At 39.8% G+C, this 19,368-nt stretch overlaps 1 protein-coding gene across 3 annotated transcripts in view; it reads right to left on the reverse strand.

Annotated features, from left to right (window-relative positions):
• LOC124259525 overlaps positions 1-17,636 on the reverse strand; it is a 43,092-nt gene extending 25,456 nt beyond the window's left edge. For all 3 annotated transcript variants that reach the window (XM_046693657.1, XM_046693656.1, XM_046693655.1), the window contains exons 1-4: positions 17,521-17,636; positions 5,838-5,928; positions 4,001-4,248; positions 2,630-2,798 (exon numbers count right to left, since the gene is read on the reverse strand). In XM_046693657.1, coding sequence (XP_046549613.1) covers positions 2,630-2,798; positions 4,001-4,248; positions 5,838-5,913 — 493 coding nt within the window. In that variant the 5' untranslated portion in view covers positions 5,914-5,928; positions 17,521-17,636. The remainder of the gene's footprint in view (positions 1-2,629; positions 2,799-4,000; positions 4,249-5,837; positions 5,929-17,520) is intronic.
• Between the last annotated feature and the right edge of the window lie 1,732 nt (positions 17,637-19,368).

Genomic DNA, 19,368 nt, shown 5'->3' on the forward strand with positions numbered 1-19,368 from the left:
CCTTCATCTCACCCTTACCCACGTTACCTGTACACATGTGTTCAATACAGCCTTCATCTCACCCTTACCCACGTTACCTGTACACATGTGTTCAATACAGCCTTCATCTCACCCCTACCCACATTACCTGTACACATGTGTTCAATGCAGCCTTCATCTCACCCCCTTACCCATCGTTACCTGTACACATGTGTTCAATACAGCCTTCATCTCACCCTACCCACGCATCTAATTACCAATGTACACATGTGTTCAATACAGCCTTCATCTCACCCTTACCCATCGCTACCTGTACACATGTGTTCAATGCAGCCTTCATCTAACCAATACCCCACGCTACCTGTACACATGTGTTCAATACAGCCTTCATCTCACCCCTTCACCCACCCATCGTTACCTGTACACATGTGTTCAATGCAGCCTTCATCTCACCCCCTTACCCACGTTGCCTGTACCTGTACACATGTGTTCAATACAGCCTTCATCTCACCCTTACCCACGTTACCTGTACACATGTGTTCAATACAGCCTTCATCTCACCCTTACCCACGTTACCTGTACACATGTGTTCAATACAGCCTTCATCTCACCCTTACCCACGTTACCTGTACACATGTGTTCAATACAGCCTTCATCTCACCCCCCCACGTTACCTGTACACATGTGTTCAATACAGCCTTCATCTCACCCTTACCCATCGTTACCTGTACACATGTGTTCAATACAGCCTTCATCTCACCCTTACCCACGTTACCTGTACACATGTGTTCAATACAGCCTTCATCTCACCCTTACCCACGTTACCTGTACACATGTGTTCAATACAGCCTTCATCTCACCCTTACCCACGCCGTTGTGTACACATGTGTTCAATGCAGCCTTCATCTCACACCCTTACCCATACGCCTGTACACATGTGTTCAATGCAGCCTTCATCTCACCCTTACTACCCACGTTGTGTTCTGTACACATGTGTTTCAATCACCCTTCTTACAGCCTTCATCTCAGCCTTCATCCCTTACCCGTTATCTGCCGTTACCTGTACACATGTGTTCAATACAGCCTTCATCTCACCCCAATGCAGCGCCTTCACCCATTACCTGTACACATGTGTTCAATACAGCCTTCATCTAACCCTTACCCATCGTTACCTGTACACACCTGTGTGTTCAATACAGCCTTCATCTCCCCTTACCTTACCCACGTCAATACCTGTACACACCTGTACACATGTGTTCAATACAGCCTTTCATCTACCCACCCTTACCATCTCATTACCTGTACACATGTGTTCAATACAGCCTTCATCTAACCCTTACCCATCGTTACCTGTACACATGTGTTCAATACAGCCTTCATCTCACCCTACCCAGCGTTACCTGTACACACATGTGTTCAATACAGCCTTCATCTCACCCTTACCCACGTTACCTGTACATATGTGTTCAATACAGCCTTCATCTCACCCTTACCCACGTTACCTGTACACATGTGTTCAATACAGCCTTCATCTCACCCTTACCCACGTTACCTGTACACATGTGTTCAATACAGCCTTCATCTCACCCTTACTCACGTTACCTGTACACATGTGTTCAATACAGCCTTCATCTCACCCTTACCCACGTTACCTGTACACATGTGTTCAATACAGCCTTCATCTCACCCCATGTCTTACCCATCGCTATCTGTACACATGTGTTCAATACAGCCTTCATCTCACCCTTACCCACGTTACCTGTACACATGTGTTCAATACAGCCTTCATCTCACCCTTACCCACGTTACCTGTACACATGTGTTCAATACAGCCTTCATCTCACCCTTACCTTCTTTACCTGTACACATGTGTTCAATACAGCCTTCATCTCACCCTACCCTAACCGCTACCTGTACACCTGTACACCCATGTGTTCAATACAGCCTTCATCTCACACCTTACCCGCGTTACCTGTACACATGTGTTCAATACAGCCTTCATCTCACCACCCCAGCCTTCATCTCACCCTACCCATGTTACCTCATCTCACCCCTTATGTTACCTGTACACATGTGTTCAATACAGCCTTCATCTCACCCTTACCCACGTTACCTGTACACTTGTGTTCAATGCAGCCTTCATCTCACCCTAACCTTTGTTACCTGTACACATGTGTTCAATACAGCCTTCATCTCACCCCTACCCATGTTACCTGTACACATGTGTTCAATACAGCCTTCATCTCACCCTTACCCTATGTTACCTGTACACATGTGTTCAATACAGCCTTCATCTAACCCTTACTCACGTTACCTGTACACATGTGTTCAATACAGCCTTCATCTCACCCCTACCAATGTTACCTGTACACATGTGTTCAATACAGCCTTCATCTCACCCTTACCCACGTTACCTGTACACATGTGTTCAATACAGCCTTCATCTCACCCCTACCAATGTTACCTGTACACATGTGTTCAATACAGCCTTCATCTCACCCTTACCCACGTTACCTGTACACATGTGTTCAATACAGCCTTCATCTCACCCTTACCCACGTTACCTGTACACATGTGTTCAATACAGCCTTCATCTCACCACTACCCACATTACCAGTACACAATTGAACTGATATTTGCATATACTCACCAGTTCTTCGGTTGCCGTGCATGTTGCGGACTTTGATGTTGATGTCAACGTCTTTGATGCTGGCTGTCAAACTAGTGCTCTTCTGTGCCAAGGACAGGGCTGCATATCTACCAGTTGAACAGATTTCCATTGGCACCGAAAAAGAATCGCTAGAATCATCACTAAACACCTGTGTAAAAGAAAATCATAAATATGAACGTTGCAGTCAGCAATATCCCAGCTATATGGCGACGGTTTGTAAATAAGCCAGACTGGACCAGACACTCCAGTGATCAACTATCATGAAGTAGCATATCAACACAAGTTTGCTAAAGCTGTGTCAAATTAATAGGTGTGGTGTAATTGGATTTAAAATAGTGTATTGCCTTTACACTGCAGTGTGTGTGTGTGTGTGTGTGTGTGCGTGCGCGTGCGTGCGTGCGTGTGTGGTGTGTGTTGGTGATAGTAGTTGTTGATATTCATTGAATGGGCCAGCCCACTGAGACATGATACTGTTTTGTGGTCTGAACTAATTTTGTGTGTGTGTGTGTGTGTGTGTGTGCGTGTGTGCTAGTGTGTGTTAAACTGCCTTTTGTGGCCTGACCTGATCTTTTGGGTCTGACCTGACCTTTGGTGGTCTGAAGCGATCTTTATCAGTCTGACCTGACCTTTGGTGGTCTGAAGCGATCTTTATCAGTCTGACCTGACCTTTGGTGGTCTGAAGCGATCTTTATCAGTCTGACCTGACCTTTGGTGGTCTGAAGCGATCTTTATCAGTCTGACCTGACCTTTGGTGGTCTGAAGCGATCTTTATCAGTCTGACCTGACCTTTGGTGGTCTGAAGCGATCTTTATCAGTCTGAACTGACCTTTGGTGGTCTGAAGCGATCTTTATCAGTCTGACCTGACCTTTGGTGGTCTGAAGCGATCTTTATCAGTCTGACCTGACCTTTGGTGGTCTGAAGCGATCTTTATCAGTCTGACCTGACCTTTGGTGGTCTGAAGCGATCTTTATCAGTCTGACCTGACCTTTGGTGGTCTGAAGCGATCTTTATCAGTCTGAACTGAATTTTGTTGTCTGAACTGATCTTTTGGGTCTGACCTGACCTTTGGTGGTCTGAAGCGATCTTTATCAGTCTGAACTGAATTTTGGAGTCTGAACTGATCTTTTTGTGTTTTGAGCCGACCCTTTTGGGTCTGTGACTGCACACATTAAATATTTGTATTATATCGGGAATCAAATCAGGGTTGTCAGCGTGACGAGCGAATACTTTCACAGCAGGGCTACCCCACCAGCCTGGAATACAACCAACCAACCAACCAACCAACCTAGCCAACCTAACCAACCAACCAACCAACCAACCAACCAACTAACCGGCCAATAAGCACATACCCTAGCTGGTGTGTTGCCAGTTGCTTCTTGTGCATCAAAGAAGTTGAGTTTCAAGTTTCCATTCTTGAAGTTAAGCTGGTCGATTTGTAAACACAAAGCATCATCCGGCCCAGATGCCTTGAAGAGGATCTCACAGGTTGAGAATGAGCTTGAAGCCATGGCGGGATTGCGCTCTGCATGCACGGTAACCTGATTGGTGAAGTTGATGGTGTTTGTTTGACCACAGTTAGCAAAAGTGTCAAAATACACTGAAATTAGAACATCAAAGATTACCTCTGGGGAAGGGCATTGAGTCCCATAGATTGAACACACAGTCTCAGAGAAAGGCACCAAAAACTAAAGACTAAAGCAAAACTACTAGAATCTGGTCTTTACTGAGAAAGTGCAAACCCAAATTTGACATATGACACTAGGGCTGCAAAATACACTATGTGGCGAATATGATACGTATCATGAATATTGGGTAACGAATACGAAGAATTATTCACGAATACAATATTGTACTTGAGTCATTGATGTACAAAATGGATCGCCCATGTTGACTGTTCGATTTGTCACAGCAATAACCAGTGATCTCCTGACACTCAAATTTGGTATGTAATAGTTATAGTCGACAGTACCATGTGCAGCCTTGGCAAACTTACATGACTTGCACTACTGCAATGCTAATACATGTTCCATTCTTGCATATCTCACTTTGGAAAAGGACATAAGGGTTCAAGTAAAACATGCTCCCTTAAAACAATCGTAAATATTCATTAATATTTGGTTCTGGTGACCATGAAAAACGAATTGAATTCATGAAGGGCTACGGTTTGATTCACCAAACGAGTGAATCGTTACAGCCTTATATGACACATTTCTAAATGATTTTTATACGAATCATGCAGATGGGTGTCAAGCTACAGAAACACACCTGTGGACCTATTGGGTGTAAATTTCCTACAAGTGGATTTGAGCAACAAATCTGACTCATGATTTGAACTACATACCTTTTCCCCTGAAACAAGGAATGGTAAGATTAAAATTACCCAGGCATAAGGGAATGATATCCCCAGTGTCTCTGGTACCAACTTACCTAAGTTAATGATTGACTTGTCCATGCATGTCTTTGTAATGTCCCACCACTGAGGCAGGATACGCTACACTTGGCAGAATACGCTACACTTGGTGTCATTACTAACTGACAGCCAGGTTGAAGGGAATCGCATCCCCAATATCTCTGGTAATAACTTACCTCAATAAATAATTGACCCGTCCTTGCATGTGTTTGTGATTTGCCGTCACCGGCGCAGGATACACTATACCAGGTGTCATCTCTAACTGAGAGTGATTTGTAGACACATGCAAAGGTGAGGTGAGGTGAAATTGGGTTTAATGTCGTGCTTGAGAATATTTCGCTCATATGACACCGTGCATGCGTGTGTATGTGTATGTGCGACTGCTTGTACTAGGCCAGACTTTTTATAAGCTGGTTTTATAGTGCTAGCCCACTGAGATACCACGCCGCAGTGAAGCATGAATACCCCACTCAGACACATTATACTGACTCCAAGCCGACCAGTCCTTGTTGTACCCATTAATGTCGAAAGCCAGGCAGGGATCAACAAGTACCATATTTTAACGTCTTTTGATATGACGCAGTCGGGGATCGAACCCGTTACCTTCCGCTCGCTAGGCGGACGCTCTAACCACTACACCACACACGCTAAGGATACAGTCAGAATCGTACAAGATGAAGATGGAAAGGGTTTTGTTGCTTTTGTTTCTATAGCAGTATACATTTCGCCTGACCAGCATGACCCATCTGAGTTACGGCTGTGTTCAGTCTACTCACCATCCTTATCCGCCGCAACACAGGACAGGGTCATTACAAGCAGAAGCACTCCGCCTCGACTCAGACAGGTCGTCATTGCTGCCAGTTCCGTCTGCAAAAGATTAATAACATCGAGGCATTAGATACACTTGACACACACATAACAAGCAGTGTTAGCTCCCAGGAATGTATACACATGGTTCGACGACACACCTGACTCACATATAACAAGCAGTGTTAGCTCCCAGAAATGTATACACATGGTTCGATACACCTGACTCACATATAACAAGCAGTGTTAGCTCCCAGAAATGTGTACACATGGTTCGAAAATATCTGTCCTGTCATCAGTCTGCCCTATGTGTGAAGACAGCATCATGTCTAAATCTAAAAGCAATTAAAAATCTCCAAACCATTATCATAGAGTCTGTTCCCACAACTGAAAGCATCTTTGATAATCTCCAGGGTGTATGTTCTGATAAATCTCCACTAGTACCCTGGATGCACCTACGGCTCGGCCGATAATTTGCCTCCCTTTGCTGGCTTTTTATCCAATCAGGTGTCTACACTGAGAAGTTGAGCGTACCAATCACAAGTCTTCTATCATAACTCACTTTCGCTTCTTATCTAACCGATTAAAGTTGGCAATACAATTGGTGCAGAGGTACCCTGAAAGAGGTAGAAGGAGTTCTAGCATAATTCTTTTTAAGGTTTCAGATTTGTCTATTTGTCTGTATGATTATTTCCTAAATTTGAGTGGCACAGCGAGCAAGCCTTTGCGGCTGCGACTGCTACGTTTGTTGACACTGGCAAGCTTGGTTGTAACGGCTTATCTGATTGGCTACTGTGAGAAGACGGACCCAGCAAAGGGAGGTAATAAAATTATTGGGCCGACCCATAGATGTATCCAGGGTACTAGTGGAGATTTATCGGTACGTACCGTATATGACCGTCTATAAGCCGACCCCATGGATAAGCCGACCCCCAAACTTGACCCTCAAAATCAGTGTCAAAATCATATCTCTCATGGATAGCCCCCCCCCGCGATGGGTCGCGGCCAACAGAGACCAGAGTACCCGGTAAGTATGTTCCATCAACGACGAGACACCATTACGAGAATATTACATAATAAAGATTACCGGTGTTTGTTTACCTTTTTTTAACGATCACTGCTTGCATCAACAACGAGACGCCATTTGGAAAGTGGATATACAGCGTAAGTGTTGGTGAGAATATTACATAATAAAGATTACGGTGTATTGTGGCAGCGTGTGTTTGTGTTCCTTTTATATCCGGCGATCACTGCTTGCATCAACAGCGAGGCGCCATTTTGTGAAATCGGTGAGTATGGAAATGTGAACCCAAGAGAAAAAGTACCATCGGTAAATAAAAACTGAAGTCAACTTTTGTTTCAAAATATATTATTTAAGTGTCCATATTTCATCTATATATATATGACAATAAGAAAAATAGTCCACTAACAATAAACCGCGACAAACTCATCCCACAGACAACTGGCAGTTACCAATAATTATAACTTTGGTCCACATTATTCCAAGAATTCACTGTCATATATATTGTGTCTACTCCGCGGATCGAAGCGAAGTGTAGTTGACAGAAAATGCATAATATATTTTGCTTCTCTAAATATCATATTTATTGTAGCAACAAACTGGCTTGCTTATTTTACCCCATTCAACAATCACAAACTGATTACGCCTCGTTCCATGTCGCGTGCTTACCTGCGTTCATGATGGTCATTATAACCTTAGTGTTGATTATATATTTTTACATAAAACTATTACACAATGCTAGGATATATTTCTTTTGGTTAAATAATAGTATTCAATCAATAGAATTCATCCCGTTATATTATTGTGCATGTTTGAACTTGTTAGGGGAAGCGTGTGCACAGCTGATTGCTATTTCGGCTTTGTATGCAGAGACAAATCATGCGGTAATCTTAATTAATTTATAGAGCAAAAACTGTAACTAAAATTACACAATGCTAGGATATATTTCTTTGGGTTAAATAGCGGTATTCTGTATTATATTTTACTGATGACTGCGTCAGAATTAGTCCCGTTATATTATTGTGCATGTTTGAACTTGTTAAGCGGAAGCGTGTGCACAGCTGATTGCTATTTCGGCTTTATTATGCGAGACAAATCGCCGCGGTAATCTTAATCCTGCAAATAAAACAATGCCCAGCAAAACAACTTATAACTTAAATGGTAATTAATCTTGTCTAGTGATGTTTAATTGCAAATTTGACGTCTCTACTGACAAAGTCGTCTTCTGTTGTTTGTTCACGCGAAGTGATACGATGTTGTTTTCTTACCCCTGGAAAAAAGTTTGACGAAAGTGTAACTCATGGATAAGACGACCCCCTTCTACAGACTGCTTTTTTTGGTCCTCAAAATTCGGCTTATAGACGGTCATATACGGTAGTCGGAACTAAATCCAAACTAGAATCTCTACTTCACTATGAGTAAGAAAAAGTGTTACAATTGTCCACTTTCTAAATGGCATGGTGTATTCACACTGTGTTTGCCATGAACCCAGTTTCATTGGTAGACTCATTGTGCAGGCATTCTGAACTACAGTGGAAACCTGATAAGTAAAATTTCAAGGGACTCGCCAAAATTGTTTACTTATCAGGTATTTTTTTTACTTATCCAAACTTATAAAAACCTGCAAATGACAACCATATGCATGTATATGTATGCATGTGTAACAATGAACACAGATCAGGCCTGGCCTCCAGTTGTCAGTGTATTGTCAACTGCTTGACGCCAGCGAGCTGTAAATAGGATGTTTGTTTGACTGGAGACTGACAGTGACACGACTGCCCCTCATGTTGGATTATGTGGTGATCGCTAATTTAGTTATCCAGTCTCTTTTGTTAAGTGATTTACTTCCAGGGACCGAGAGAAGACGTTTATTATAGTTAAGCGGTATTGTTTACTTATCCGAGTTTAGTTAACCGGACTCTAATAGTGATAATTAATGAAGAAATTTGCCGGGACCAAAGAAAAGTGTTTACTTATCAGGCCCCCATTTCTCAAAACAAACTTAAGTTTTTACTCAGATTTCAAACTGAGTTTGACAATTGGAAACAGCTGAATTTTTAACTCAACTGCAGTTTTAAAATAAATAAGCCCAAACAACGTAAGTAATCTATCCATCAAACTCAAATTGCCAACTATGTTTGAGTTTAATATTGATTTCAGTTCAACATGGGAAATGCATTTTCTCAAATTTGAGTAAAAATTCTAACTTAAGTGTAAACTCAGACTTAAGTTTGTTTCGAGAAATCGGGGCCAGGTCTGTTTAGTTAAGCGGTCTTTACTTAGGCGGTTTCCACTGTATGTCATACCTGATTTCAGAATACAAAATGCCCTCATGATAAAGCCAAACCAATTGAAAAACTGTACAAAGATACAAGACGTGACTTTGAAATACAGCTGAGAGCATTAACATCAGCTCAAATCCATATTCCTTGCAACACCTCCACCTAAACTTGTGCCAGCAAAGGCAGGGCAGGGCTATGTCCGAAAAGAGCATAAAGGCCCTGTTACTTCCCTTTACTGCACAAGGATTTAAAAATCAGTTCATTTCATAAACACAATGATACTAATTAAGATAAGACAAATAATAAAATAAAGATAGGAAAATACATGTTAAAATATTTCCTGGCCTATTTTAATCATTAAACATAACAACACTTAATGGTGGCCATCTTGGAAAACACAATATCTGCTATATGCACTCACAAAGACAGACATATCTTTTGTTTTGTAAAATTTTATTTCATTAATTTCAAAAATAAGACATAAACACAATGATACTAATTAAGATAAGACAAATAATAAAATAAAGATACGAAAATACATGTTAAAATATTTCCTGGCCTATTTTAATCATTAAACATAACAACACTTAATGGTGGCCATCTTGGAAAACACAATATCTGCTATATGCACTCACAAAGACAGACATATCTTTTGTTTTGTAAAATTTTATTTCATTAATTTCAAAAATAAGACATAAACACAGTGATACTAATTAAGATAAGACAAATAATAAAATAAAGATACGAAAATACATGTTAAAATATTTCCTGGCCTATTTTAATCATTAAACATAAAAACACTTAATGGTGGCCATCTTGGAAAACACAATATCTGCTTTATGCACTCACAAAGACAGACATATCTTTTGTTTTGTAAAATTTTATTTCATTAATTTCAAAAATAAGACTTTTAACGTTTTTGCCTGACATATAGAATTTCCCTGTCCGTGGTCAAGCAGTCCAATGAATGAGTGACCCTCTTTCAGGTTGTCACTATACATTGCGTCCTCCACTGTTAACCAATGGCACGGTCTTACCACAGTACAGCAGGGGTGGAAATAACTTTAAAATTGCTAGTGTAATCAGGTACAGTGGCACATGTAAAATCACTTGCCCTGATAAATTTTCCACTATACTTGCCGATTTTTTAAAATAAACAACGTATTAACATTGGAAAGTCAACTGGACACCGGTACAGTGTGATATACAAATTTGCTTGCCCGACAGAAAAAAACACTGGACTCGGACATCGGGCAATGGGTTATTTCCACCCCTGTACAGTACGTATTTATTGGGATACAAGGCCTTCAGTTTGGTCCGTTCGATTCGATGTATGACATGATCACACAATGCAAAAAAATGACAAGAGCCAAACCTAGATAGAATTTGACAAAATGATTCGATTTCTAGACATTTTCAAAATGGCTTAACACGGTTAATAAAATGATGATATGAAAACCGAAAACACCAAATTTTTTGATTGCATTACAGAATACCGAACTGAAGTTAAAATACCACAGTTCTGCTTATACCACAGCATACCGTTTCACCCCCAGATAATACCCTAAAAGTTTATGATATAAATTAAAAGGGACAAGTGTTGTTCACTTGTTCACTCATTTCAACTTAAATGATATATAGATGCCCGAATAGGAAAATGTTTGTATAAAATGAGCTTGACCTCCCTAATGCTTATCCAGATAAGGATGTTACCACGGACATGTTCCGACTATTTTCTTAGGAGGCGGGGCGGTGGGGTAGCCTAGTGGTTAAAGCGTTGGTTCGTCACGCCGAAGACCCGGGTTCGAATCCCCACATGGGCACAATGTGTGAAGCCCATTTCTGGTGTCCCCCGCCGTGATGTTGCTGGAATATTGCTAAAAGCGGCATAAAAACCAAACTCAGTCAGTCAGTCTTAGGAGGCATCAATGTTGTGACAATTACTGTCCACTCTTTTCTTTAACCAGGCAGAGCTACAGACAACTTTTTGGGTCATTGCGTTATGTACTCGCTTGTGTTCATCTCAATTGGGTATCCTAATTTGTCCTTTGAGTAACCAAGTAAATAGTGCCCACCTCACTCAAACTCAATTGGGTATTTTGCCACTTTCCATTAATTGTTTGTAAATAGAATGAAGTTTCAATGGTAAATGTTTGCTTGGGTATGATTTATATTTGATCTGTAATATGAGAAAAGATAAGAAAGACTGCTAGTTGCTAAGTTCATGTGCTGAAGTAGAACCTCACATATACCTCAGTTATTTTAACTAAACATAGTAACCTCCATATGTGATTCATGGGTCTGCTTACTTCAAATTCTGGTAGGTTTGCTGAATGCTACAGTACACAAGCTAAGATTCAACATTTTTTGTGTACGCATGTAAGATCAAATTTATTGAGCATTTACAAAAATTCAAGCGTACTCGTCAGTGTTCACAAATAGCGTCTGACCCTCTGACAAATCCGGCAGATTCGCCAACGGTCAGACAGAAGTCTACAACCCGCCGGCCCCAGTGTCCGACTGTATATTTCACAATGACTTTGACTGAAGTTGTTTTATGTGACATGTGACACTTGTTTGCTGTTTATAAATCTTATGTTTGTTTATAATTTGAGTGCCAATTATAAGAAATGCTAAATCTGAAATGTGTGTTTAATTTTATTCTATGGGTCCTGTGAATTTTCAATGGGTCAGACAGACATCTGAAACTTACAGGACCCAATGTCCTGTTCCTTTGAAACATGATTCGTGAACACTGACTTGTATGCAATAGGAATTGAGTTTTCACATAAATATTTGCATAATTCACGCCAGATGCGCAGATTCTGTACCTCTGACCATGTAAATCTTTTATAAGATGGTATTTCAATGCAAGGCAAGATGATATAAATTGTTCACTGGTCCCGAGTGGGATATGGGTTGATGTACCCTCTATGTTTGTTGAAGGGCGTGGGGAACATTAAAAATAGAGAGGGGAAAATCAACCCCAGAGGCCCAGATAAGCTGCGTATCCGGCTAAAATATGCATAGAAAATTTCCAATTACGCATTGAAAAATAATTGTTGCATACCAATTACGCATTTAAAATGCTAGATACGCAAAAAGTTTAAAACAAATGCGTACGGAATATATTTATAAAAATCGCTTGTGTAATGAAAAAGACATCGATTGCTATCAAGTTGTACTGTTAGTATAGGACTAGTGTTGTGCTGTCAGTATAGGATGAGTGATTTTTGTGTGAAATCATTTCCATTATATTTAAGTTGGTTTTGATTAGGTATGACATAAGGCAGAACATACCTGCTTAGTAAACTTATTGAATGACGTAATACTTAAGTGAGTAAAATGACTGAAATATGCACACATTTGAAAGCAGTGGGTAACAGAAAATGAAATACCCACTCAACATTCATAATACCCACTCCAAAAAAATACAGTGAGCTAAATCTTATCTGGAGCTTTGAACCCATGAACACAATATATTTAGTTTACCAAACACCTCAATGCTAATTTTCAACTGTTTGAAGCACAGGTATCGGATCATAATAAGGAGTACCAGAGTTAGGCAATTTGCCAATACTGACAATGACAGACGACATCGATATTGGTAATTTCTGTAAGTCATGCGTGACTCAGTCATTTAAGGTCAAGAATTACTAACACAAGTACAAAATTAATTCCCACAATTCTGCATTCCCAGCAGGTAACATAGAAACTGTTACTCACTTGTAAGCGGGGTGCACTGAAAATAATAGAAGAGCGCTCAGCCAATCAGAAAATACCCTGTATATGTAGTCGATTTACAGGAAAGTACATATTTGACTGGTTTCCTGTACAAAAGGTCACCATAATGTTCTGGAGATATAATAATTTCTGAGTGTATCCTTCCTACAACCCGGAACTTACTTCAACTGCACCCTTACGCTTTTAACCACACCACTGGCTGTCTAAAACTCTAATACAAGTAAATTGAAATTTTGAAATCTCTTTAGTGTAGTCTGTTTGCAGTGAAAACGTACCGATGAATTTCACTCTAAACAAAAAGGTAAATCGAATAAAGTGAAATTAAGATTGCGAATCCTCATAATTTTACCTTGCCAATTGAACATTCAAATCTCAGAATTTTATTCAACTTAGGATAAAAGTTGTTTAAGTTTGATCATAGTTTCAAATCGCTATTATTGGATTCGCAATCTTAATTTCACTTAACTTGATATACTTTTTTGTTTAAAGTGAAATTCATCGGTATGTTTTGACTGCAAACAGACTATAGTTTGTTACCATGGTTACCGTATCACGAAAGTGTGAACAAAATGGCTGGTAGTATGGAGTTATTTTGCTCATTACTGTAACGGTAAATATCAACAGCCTTACCGTTCACAAATACAGTGTAATTATGTCTCCACGGTTTTGAGACGGTCCCTGAATGGAAGGCGATTGACTTTACAATGCACATCAAATTATGGAGGATATGAACAGGCATGTGTTGGAGATCATGTGACACATGACGAAACAGTTTGGTATCCGGAAGTATCAGGCAGACAGAGCTACAGAAAAACGCTTTTTGGTCATTGAGCTGTGTACTCGCTTCGCTTGTGTTCATCTCAATTGGGTATCCTAATTTTCCTTTGAGTTACCAAGTAAATTGTACCCACCCCACTCACACTCAGTTGGGTATTTTGCCATTTTCCAATCATTGTGAGAAAATTATAAAGTTGAAATACTAGGTTACATGTTTGTTGAAGGAAAACCAAGATCTATGGATAGTCAACTTCCTTATTACAATGAGTGCGATGTTTCGGTGGGGTAGGGTGCGTGCATACGTGTGTGTGTGTAGATTAGTGTTGGGAATTAATTAAAATCTCATAATTGATGATTGGTCCTTTACAACCAATCAATAATCAAAAATAATTGGTTGGCGTGATTTATCAAATGTTCCTGTTATCTTTGTAAATGCACAAAAAAAAAGAAAGAAAGAAAAAACATGTAGTTCTTCCAAAGAAATTTCAAATAGCATAAAATGCATTTGCAAATGTCACATCTATAAAGGAGGACTAGTTTGTTAGGAACATAATTTTCCTGAAGTCTTTTAGATGAATTCAATCATGACTTGGAACGTAGTGCTTATGAAATGTAAATTTAATGACACAGACAAAACCAAGCTGGTGAAAAATATTGTTAATGCAAACAAGTGTTCCAAAATTGTTTGTTCGATTATGAGAAAACATGATCAATTGCTTGGTCGTCTAATCAGTGCGACCAGTCTTTCGATTATTTCAATTAATCGTATCACCACTAGTGTAGATAGACAATTGTGGGTTATTAAAAGGTGGCTTAAAAATTTTGTATTTGTTGTCATTCCACTGCAAAACACCGGTAATACTGTACTGTACAGTTAAGCCCTCTGTAATGCAGGCTTGCTTGTTTGTTGTTAAACTGAAAAGAACGGTCTCTGGAAATGCTTGAAATCTCAAGATCTGGGACAAGTCCAAATTTACTTGTTTAGGTCAGAACCAGTGCTTCTCGACCCAACCTGGGTACCCACTGTAAGTCGCATGAACTGTGTACGAAAGGTCTTTGTTTAACTGCAGCCTGAGCAAAAACTACCTACCGTATATTACCGTCTTTAAGCCGAATTTTGAGGACCAAAAAAAGCAGAAGGGGGTCGTCTTATCCATGGGTTACGCTTTCATCAAACTTTTTTCCAGGGGTAAGAAAACAACATCGTATCACTTCGAACAAACAACAGAAGACGACTTTGTCAGTAGAGACGTCAAATTTGCAATTAAACATCACTAGACAAGACTATTTACCTTTTAAGTTCTAAGTTGTTTTTTGCTGGGCATTGTATTATTTGCAGGGATTAAGATTACTGTGTGTATCTGAGCCGGAAATAGCAATCAGCTGTGCACATGTTTCCCGGCGATCAAGTTCAAACATGCACAATAATATAACGGGACGAATTCTGACGCAGTCATCAGTAAAATATAATACAGAATACTATTATTTAACCCAAAGAAATATATCCTAGCATTGTGTAATTTTAATTACAATTTTTGCTCTATAAATTAATTAAGATTACCGTGTGTATTTGAGCCAAGAAATAGCAATCAGCAGCGAACAAGTTCAAACATGCCCAAAAATATAACGGGACGAATTCTGACATTGATACTAGGAAGAATTATGTAAGAATATTGATATAAAAACTATTCCATCGATGATATTTCGCATAAACTTTTGTGACAGTATAGATCAAAATACAGTTGAAATATATCGTCAAGTCACACAAGTTCGATCGACATGTAACTTTGATTGCCCATTTTGAATGGTAATTGTCGCGATACATAGCGATAAGTTACGGTATCTGCAGCTTTGATCTTCTGGTGACACCGCTTTCATTCGTTTGGACCGGAACGTGTTTCGTGTCAAGTAACTAAACATACGTTACAGCTCATATTCAGCAAACAACTACTTTTTAACCCTAGATCAATAATGTAACTTTATCAGCTCAAACAAAATGTAAACAGTCTTTATATATTTCACACGTTGTAAATTGACAGCACACCTGTCTTCTGCTTGTTTATGTTGCTGGTCTAAATGTAACATGACCAGACACGTGATATTCTTGTCAAAATATAAAACCTTGGAAACAGGTAAGGGACATTTCTTATAGAACACTTAATGCTTTTTGAGAATTTCCATCAATTTGTACCTGATGAGGTTCGAACTAGTGCCTCATTGATAAATACAACCTGGGCACAATGTACCCACCCTACATGTCAGCGCAGAACACATTTATGTTTCTGCAAGCCAGGTCGAGGTGTTTGTCGACATTCTGTGGTTTGGTGCCCCTGTCACGATGAGCCTGAAGAATAACTCCTGCATAATACTTGTATATAAGCTGAATATTTGTGACTTTTCATCAATTTTTAGAAGTACTAAAACACAAAATGAACGTTTCATGGACATAATGATAAATACATGTACCATAAAATTACTTGGGACTGTCCATACAAGTCATCCTGTTTATGCGACAAGTCAGCCAATTATATGATCTAACTTGTGTGACGTAGCTTTCTGGGTCACTTGTTTTGACAGTGAGAGAGCGGCCATGCCGCGATTGTGAAAACCAGTAAAAATACCTGGATTTCGGAAATGTTTGACATAAATAAACAAGTTTAGAGGTAAGAGATTTGAAAATAAGATTATATGAATATTACTTTGAAAATTCAGCGACAGTTCTTAAGGTATCGAACTTCCATGACACGAGGATACATACACTATTTATTTCAATAAATGACATTCAAAATGCTGTTTTTGTTCATAATCCATGTCCAAATGTGTCATCACTCACCACTGATGTCAAACATGTAATTTATTTTGGACATTTTTCTTCATTTTGGATATGTTACTTCTCCAATACTTATTCATGGATCAATATTTAGTTGACAATTAACGATCCTTATGATCTATGTTTATAATCTATTTCAATCTAGCCCAGTCTGGTTTAACCTTAATTGGTCTGTGTGGTGTAAGGCATTAGGGCACTCCAGTCAAGAGTACACCATTTATGTGCAGGGGTGTTTCAGTGCATACAGAGGGGTGTTGAGGTAGCCTATAGTGGTTATAAAGCACTCTTTCATCATGTGAAGATCCGTTTTCGATTCCCCACATGGTGTCCCCCGCCATGACTTTGCTGTAATGTTGCTGAAAGTGGCCTAAAACGATACTAACTCACTCAATGTGTGTACAGTAAAGAACACTTTGCTGCTTGTCAATTATGCAATTAGAGATCAAACAATTTAATATACGGCCCCCACTGAGTCACCGCACGAAAATATCCAGGCGGTATTTTGCATGTCGCAATATGTCCCTTTGCTTCTTAGTCACTGACACTCATACCAATACTGGTCGTTTTTCACATCAGTTACACTAACTTACAGCAGAGACCATATATGGAGAGCTAGATGATATTACGATCCGTACATGATTTCCTGCGACAACATGAACTTGATGAAAGGCACACGCCCAACTCAATGACGTAATGTTTCTGCGATTACATCCATACGTGGATGAAGGCCACTGCTGTTGAAATAACCACATAATCGTAATGGCTAGTAAGTTAAATGACACGAAGTCAATCTGTTTAATAGTTATCGGAGCTGCGACGATCACAACACTGAAGACGATCGACAATGACGGTCGTATAGATCAGAAATCTGACGAGGGTTAGATCAGAGATCTGACACGGGTTTCCTGTATGTAATTCCTGATCTCAATCAAAGCGTCTACCATTTGTGAAAATACACTATACAACGATTTCTAAAATCGGTACACATTTGATCTTACCTTTTTCACTGAAATTGAAGTCTCTTTTGATTTGATATCAACTCCTACTTTCACTGCTTAATCCGTAATCACTCTTAGCTTCCGGATACAATGTATGCGCTTGCAAGCTCCAAACAGCGCCTTGTTCTTGAAACAGCTTCGCCTGAGCGTACAACTGGCTACGAATATCCCTGTCAGGAGTCTCGGTCATGAAATTACCTCCCCTGTAAGACCTTTTTAAAGAAGGGGCGTGATGCGTGCATAAAATCCAAGGAGAAAAAGAAATTTATTCAGAAAACAACTTCCTCAGTAAGCAAAACAATGAGTGAAAAAAAATCACTAAATGATTAAGTCACACGTGGTGTTGTAATATTTGTAATAACAACAACAGCGTAACTATGATTACACAATGCCATTTAGAAAGTGGTCAAATGTAACATGTTATATTTGGGATTACACTTTGTGTAATCATGTACTTTACTAAGACAGTGTAATCCAACATATGTTACATTTGACCACTTTTTAAATGGCATTGTGTAATCATAGCTCTCGGCCGTGGGAGACGTGCTAATCAACACTTATCAGAGGGGTACACAAAGCCCGCAGTTTAGACTACCAGTTGTACGACTTCCATTTTCGTGGAATACTCGGTAGCTGAGCGGGTTAGGCGGCTGACTTTGTGTGCTGGCGATTAGGTGCCTGACTCTGAGGGTGTGAGTTCGAATCCCGGATGGGGCTCAACTCAAAAAAGTACTAGAATTTGTACTTTACTAAGACAGTGTAATCCCAAATATAACATATGTTACAACAGCGTAACTAATTTAAAAGTTTATGAAGGTGTATGTGCGATCGGGTCAGGAAAGACGGATTGTCGGCGGTAGGGGTAGAAAAAAGGGGTGACACTGAAATTTCAAGTTTTTAAAAGAAAATAATCGAAGTAACGAGAAATGAATCGAAATAAGGAGAAAATACCCCAAGCACCAACTAAATAATCGAAGCAACGACAAAAAATATTTTACACTACAAAAGTGGCAGCATTAGGGATTCGTACGTCGATGTTTTTGCAAGATCTGAAACAACGATTTGGGGTGACTGTATCTGTTATCGAGACTGGTTATTTTCTGGCATTGAGGTTTGATATATATTCCCTCACTGGTTAAGGGCCGGGGGTTAGCCTAGTGGGTAAATTGTCAGCTCGAAGATCTAGGTTCGAATCTCTTTATGGGTACAATGTGTGAAGCCCATTTCTGGTCGCCCTGCCGTGGTGTTGCTGAAATGTTGCTAAAAGCGGCGTAAAACCATATTCATTCACCCTTTATACTGGTTTATCCAGACTGTGCATACCGGCAACCCAGGTGGAATTTTGCTGACCTCAGCGGCAACGAACACTCTCTCTTCCAGTTGGACAATGTTAAAAATCGTCTTGTTTCCGACCATCGTTACACCACAGGCCCTCGTGTCTTTGCGAGGATTAAAGATTTTAAAAATTATGTACAAATTTGAGATGACCCCCGATCGTGACCTTGTCATGGGGCATTGTACTGTAAAGCATTTCGAGTCGGGGGTAATCTCACAAACAATATTTTAAAAATCTTTAATCCTCGCAAAGACACGAGGGCCTGTTCGTTACACAACCCCTTTGCATTTGTGAGGTGAGGTGAGGTGAAATTGGGTTTAACGTCGTGCTTGAGAATATTTCGCTCCCTTTGCATTTGTAGACGTTATGGTCGAACGCCCACCGTGACCTTATTTCACGGTGCAGTTAAAGTTATTATTAGAATATTTAGGTTAGATTTGTTTTGTTATGGTGTTACTGGAATGTCTTTGGGTGTACACGTTCGGTTTATGTGCACTGTGCGTGTAGTTTAG

The sequence above is a fragment of the Haliotis rubra genome, unplaced genomic scaffold (genome assembly GCF_003918875.1).
Source record: "Haliotis rubra isolate DU_JTF1 unplaced genomic scaffold, ASM391887v1 Scf727, whole genome shotgun sequence".
NCBI classification, from domain to species: domain Eukaryota; kingdom Metazoa; phylum Mollusca; class Gastropoda; order Lepetellida; family Haliotidae; genus Haliotis; species Haliotis rubra.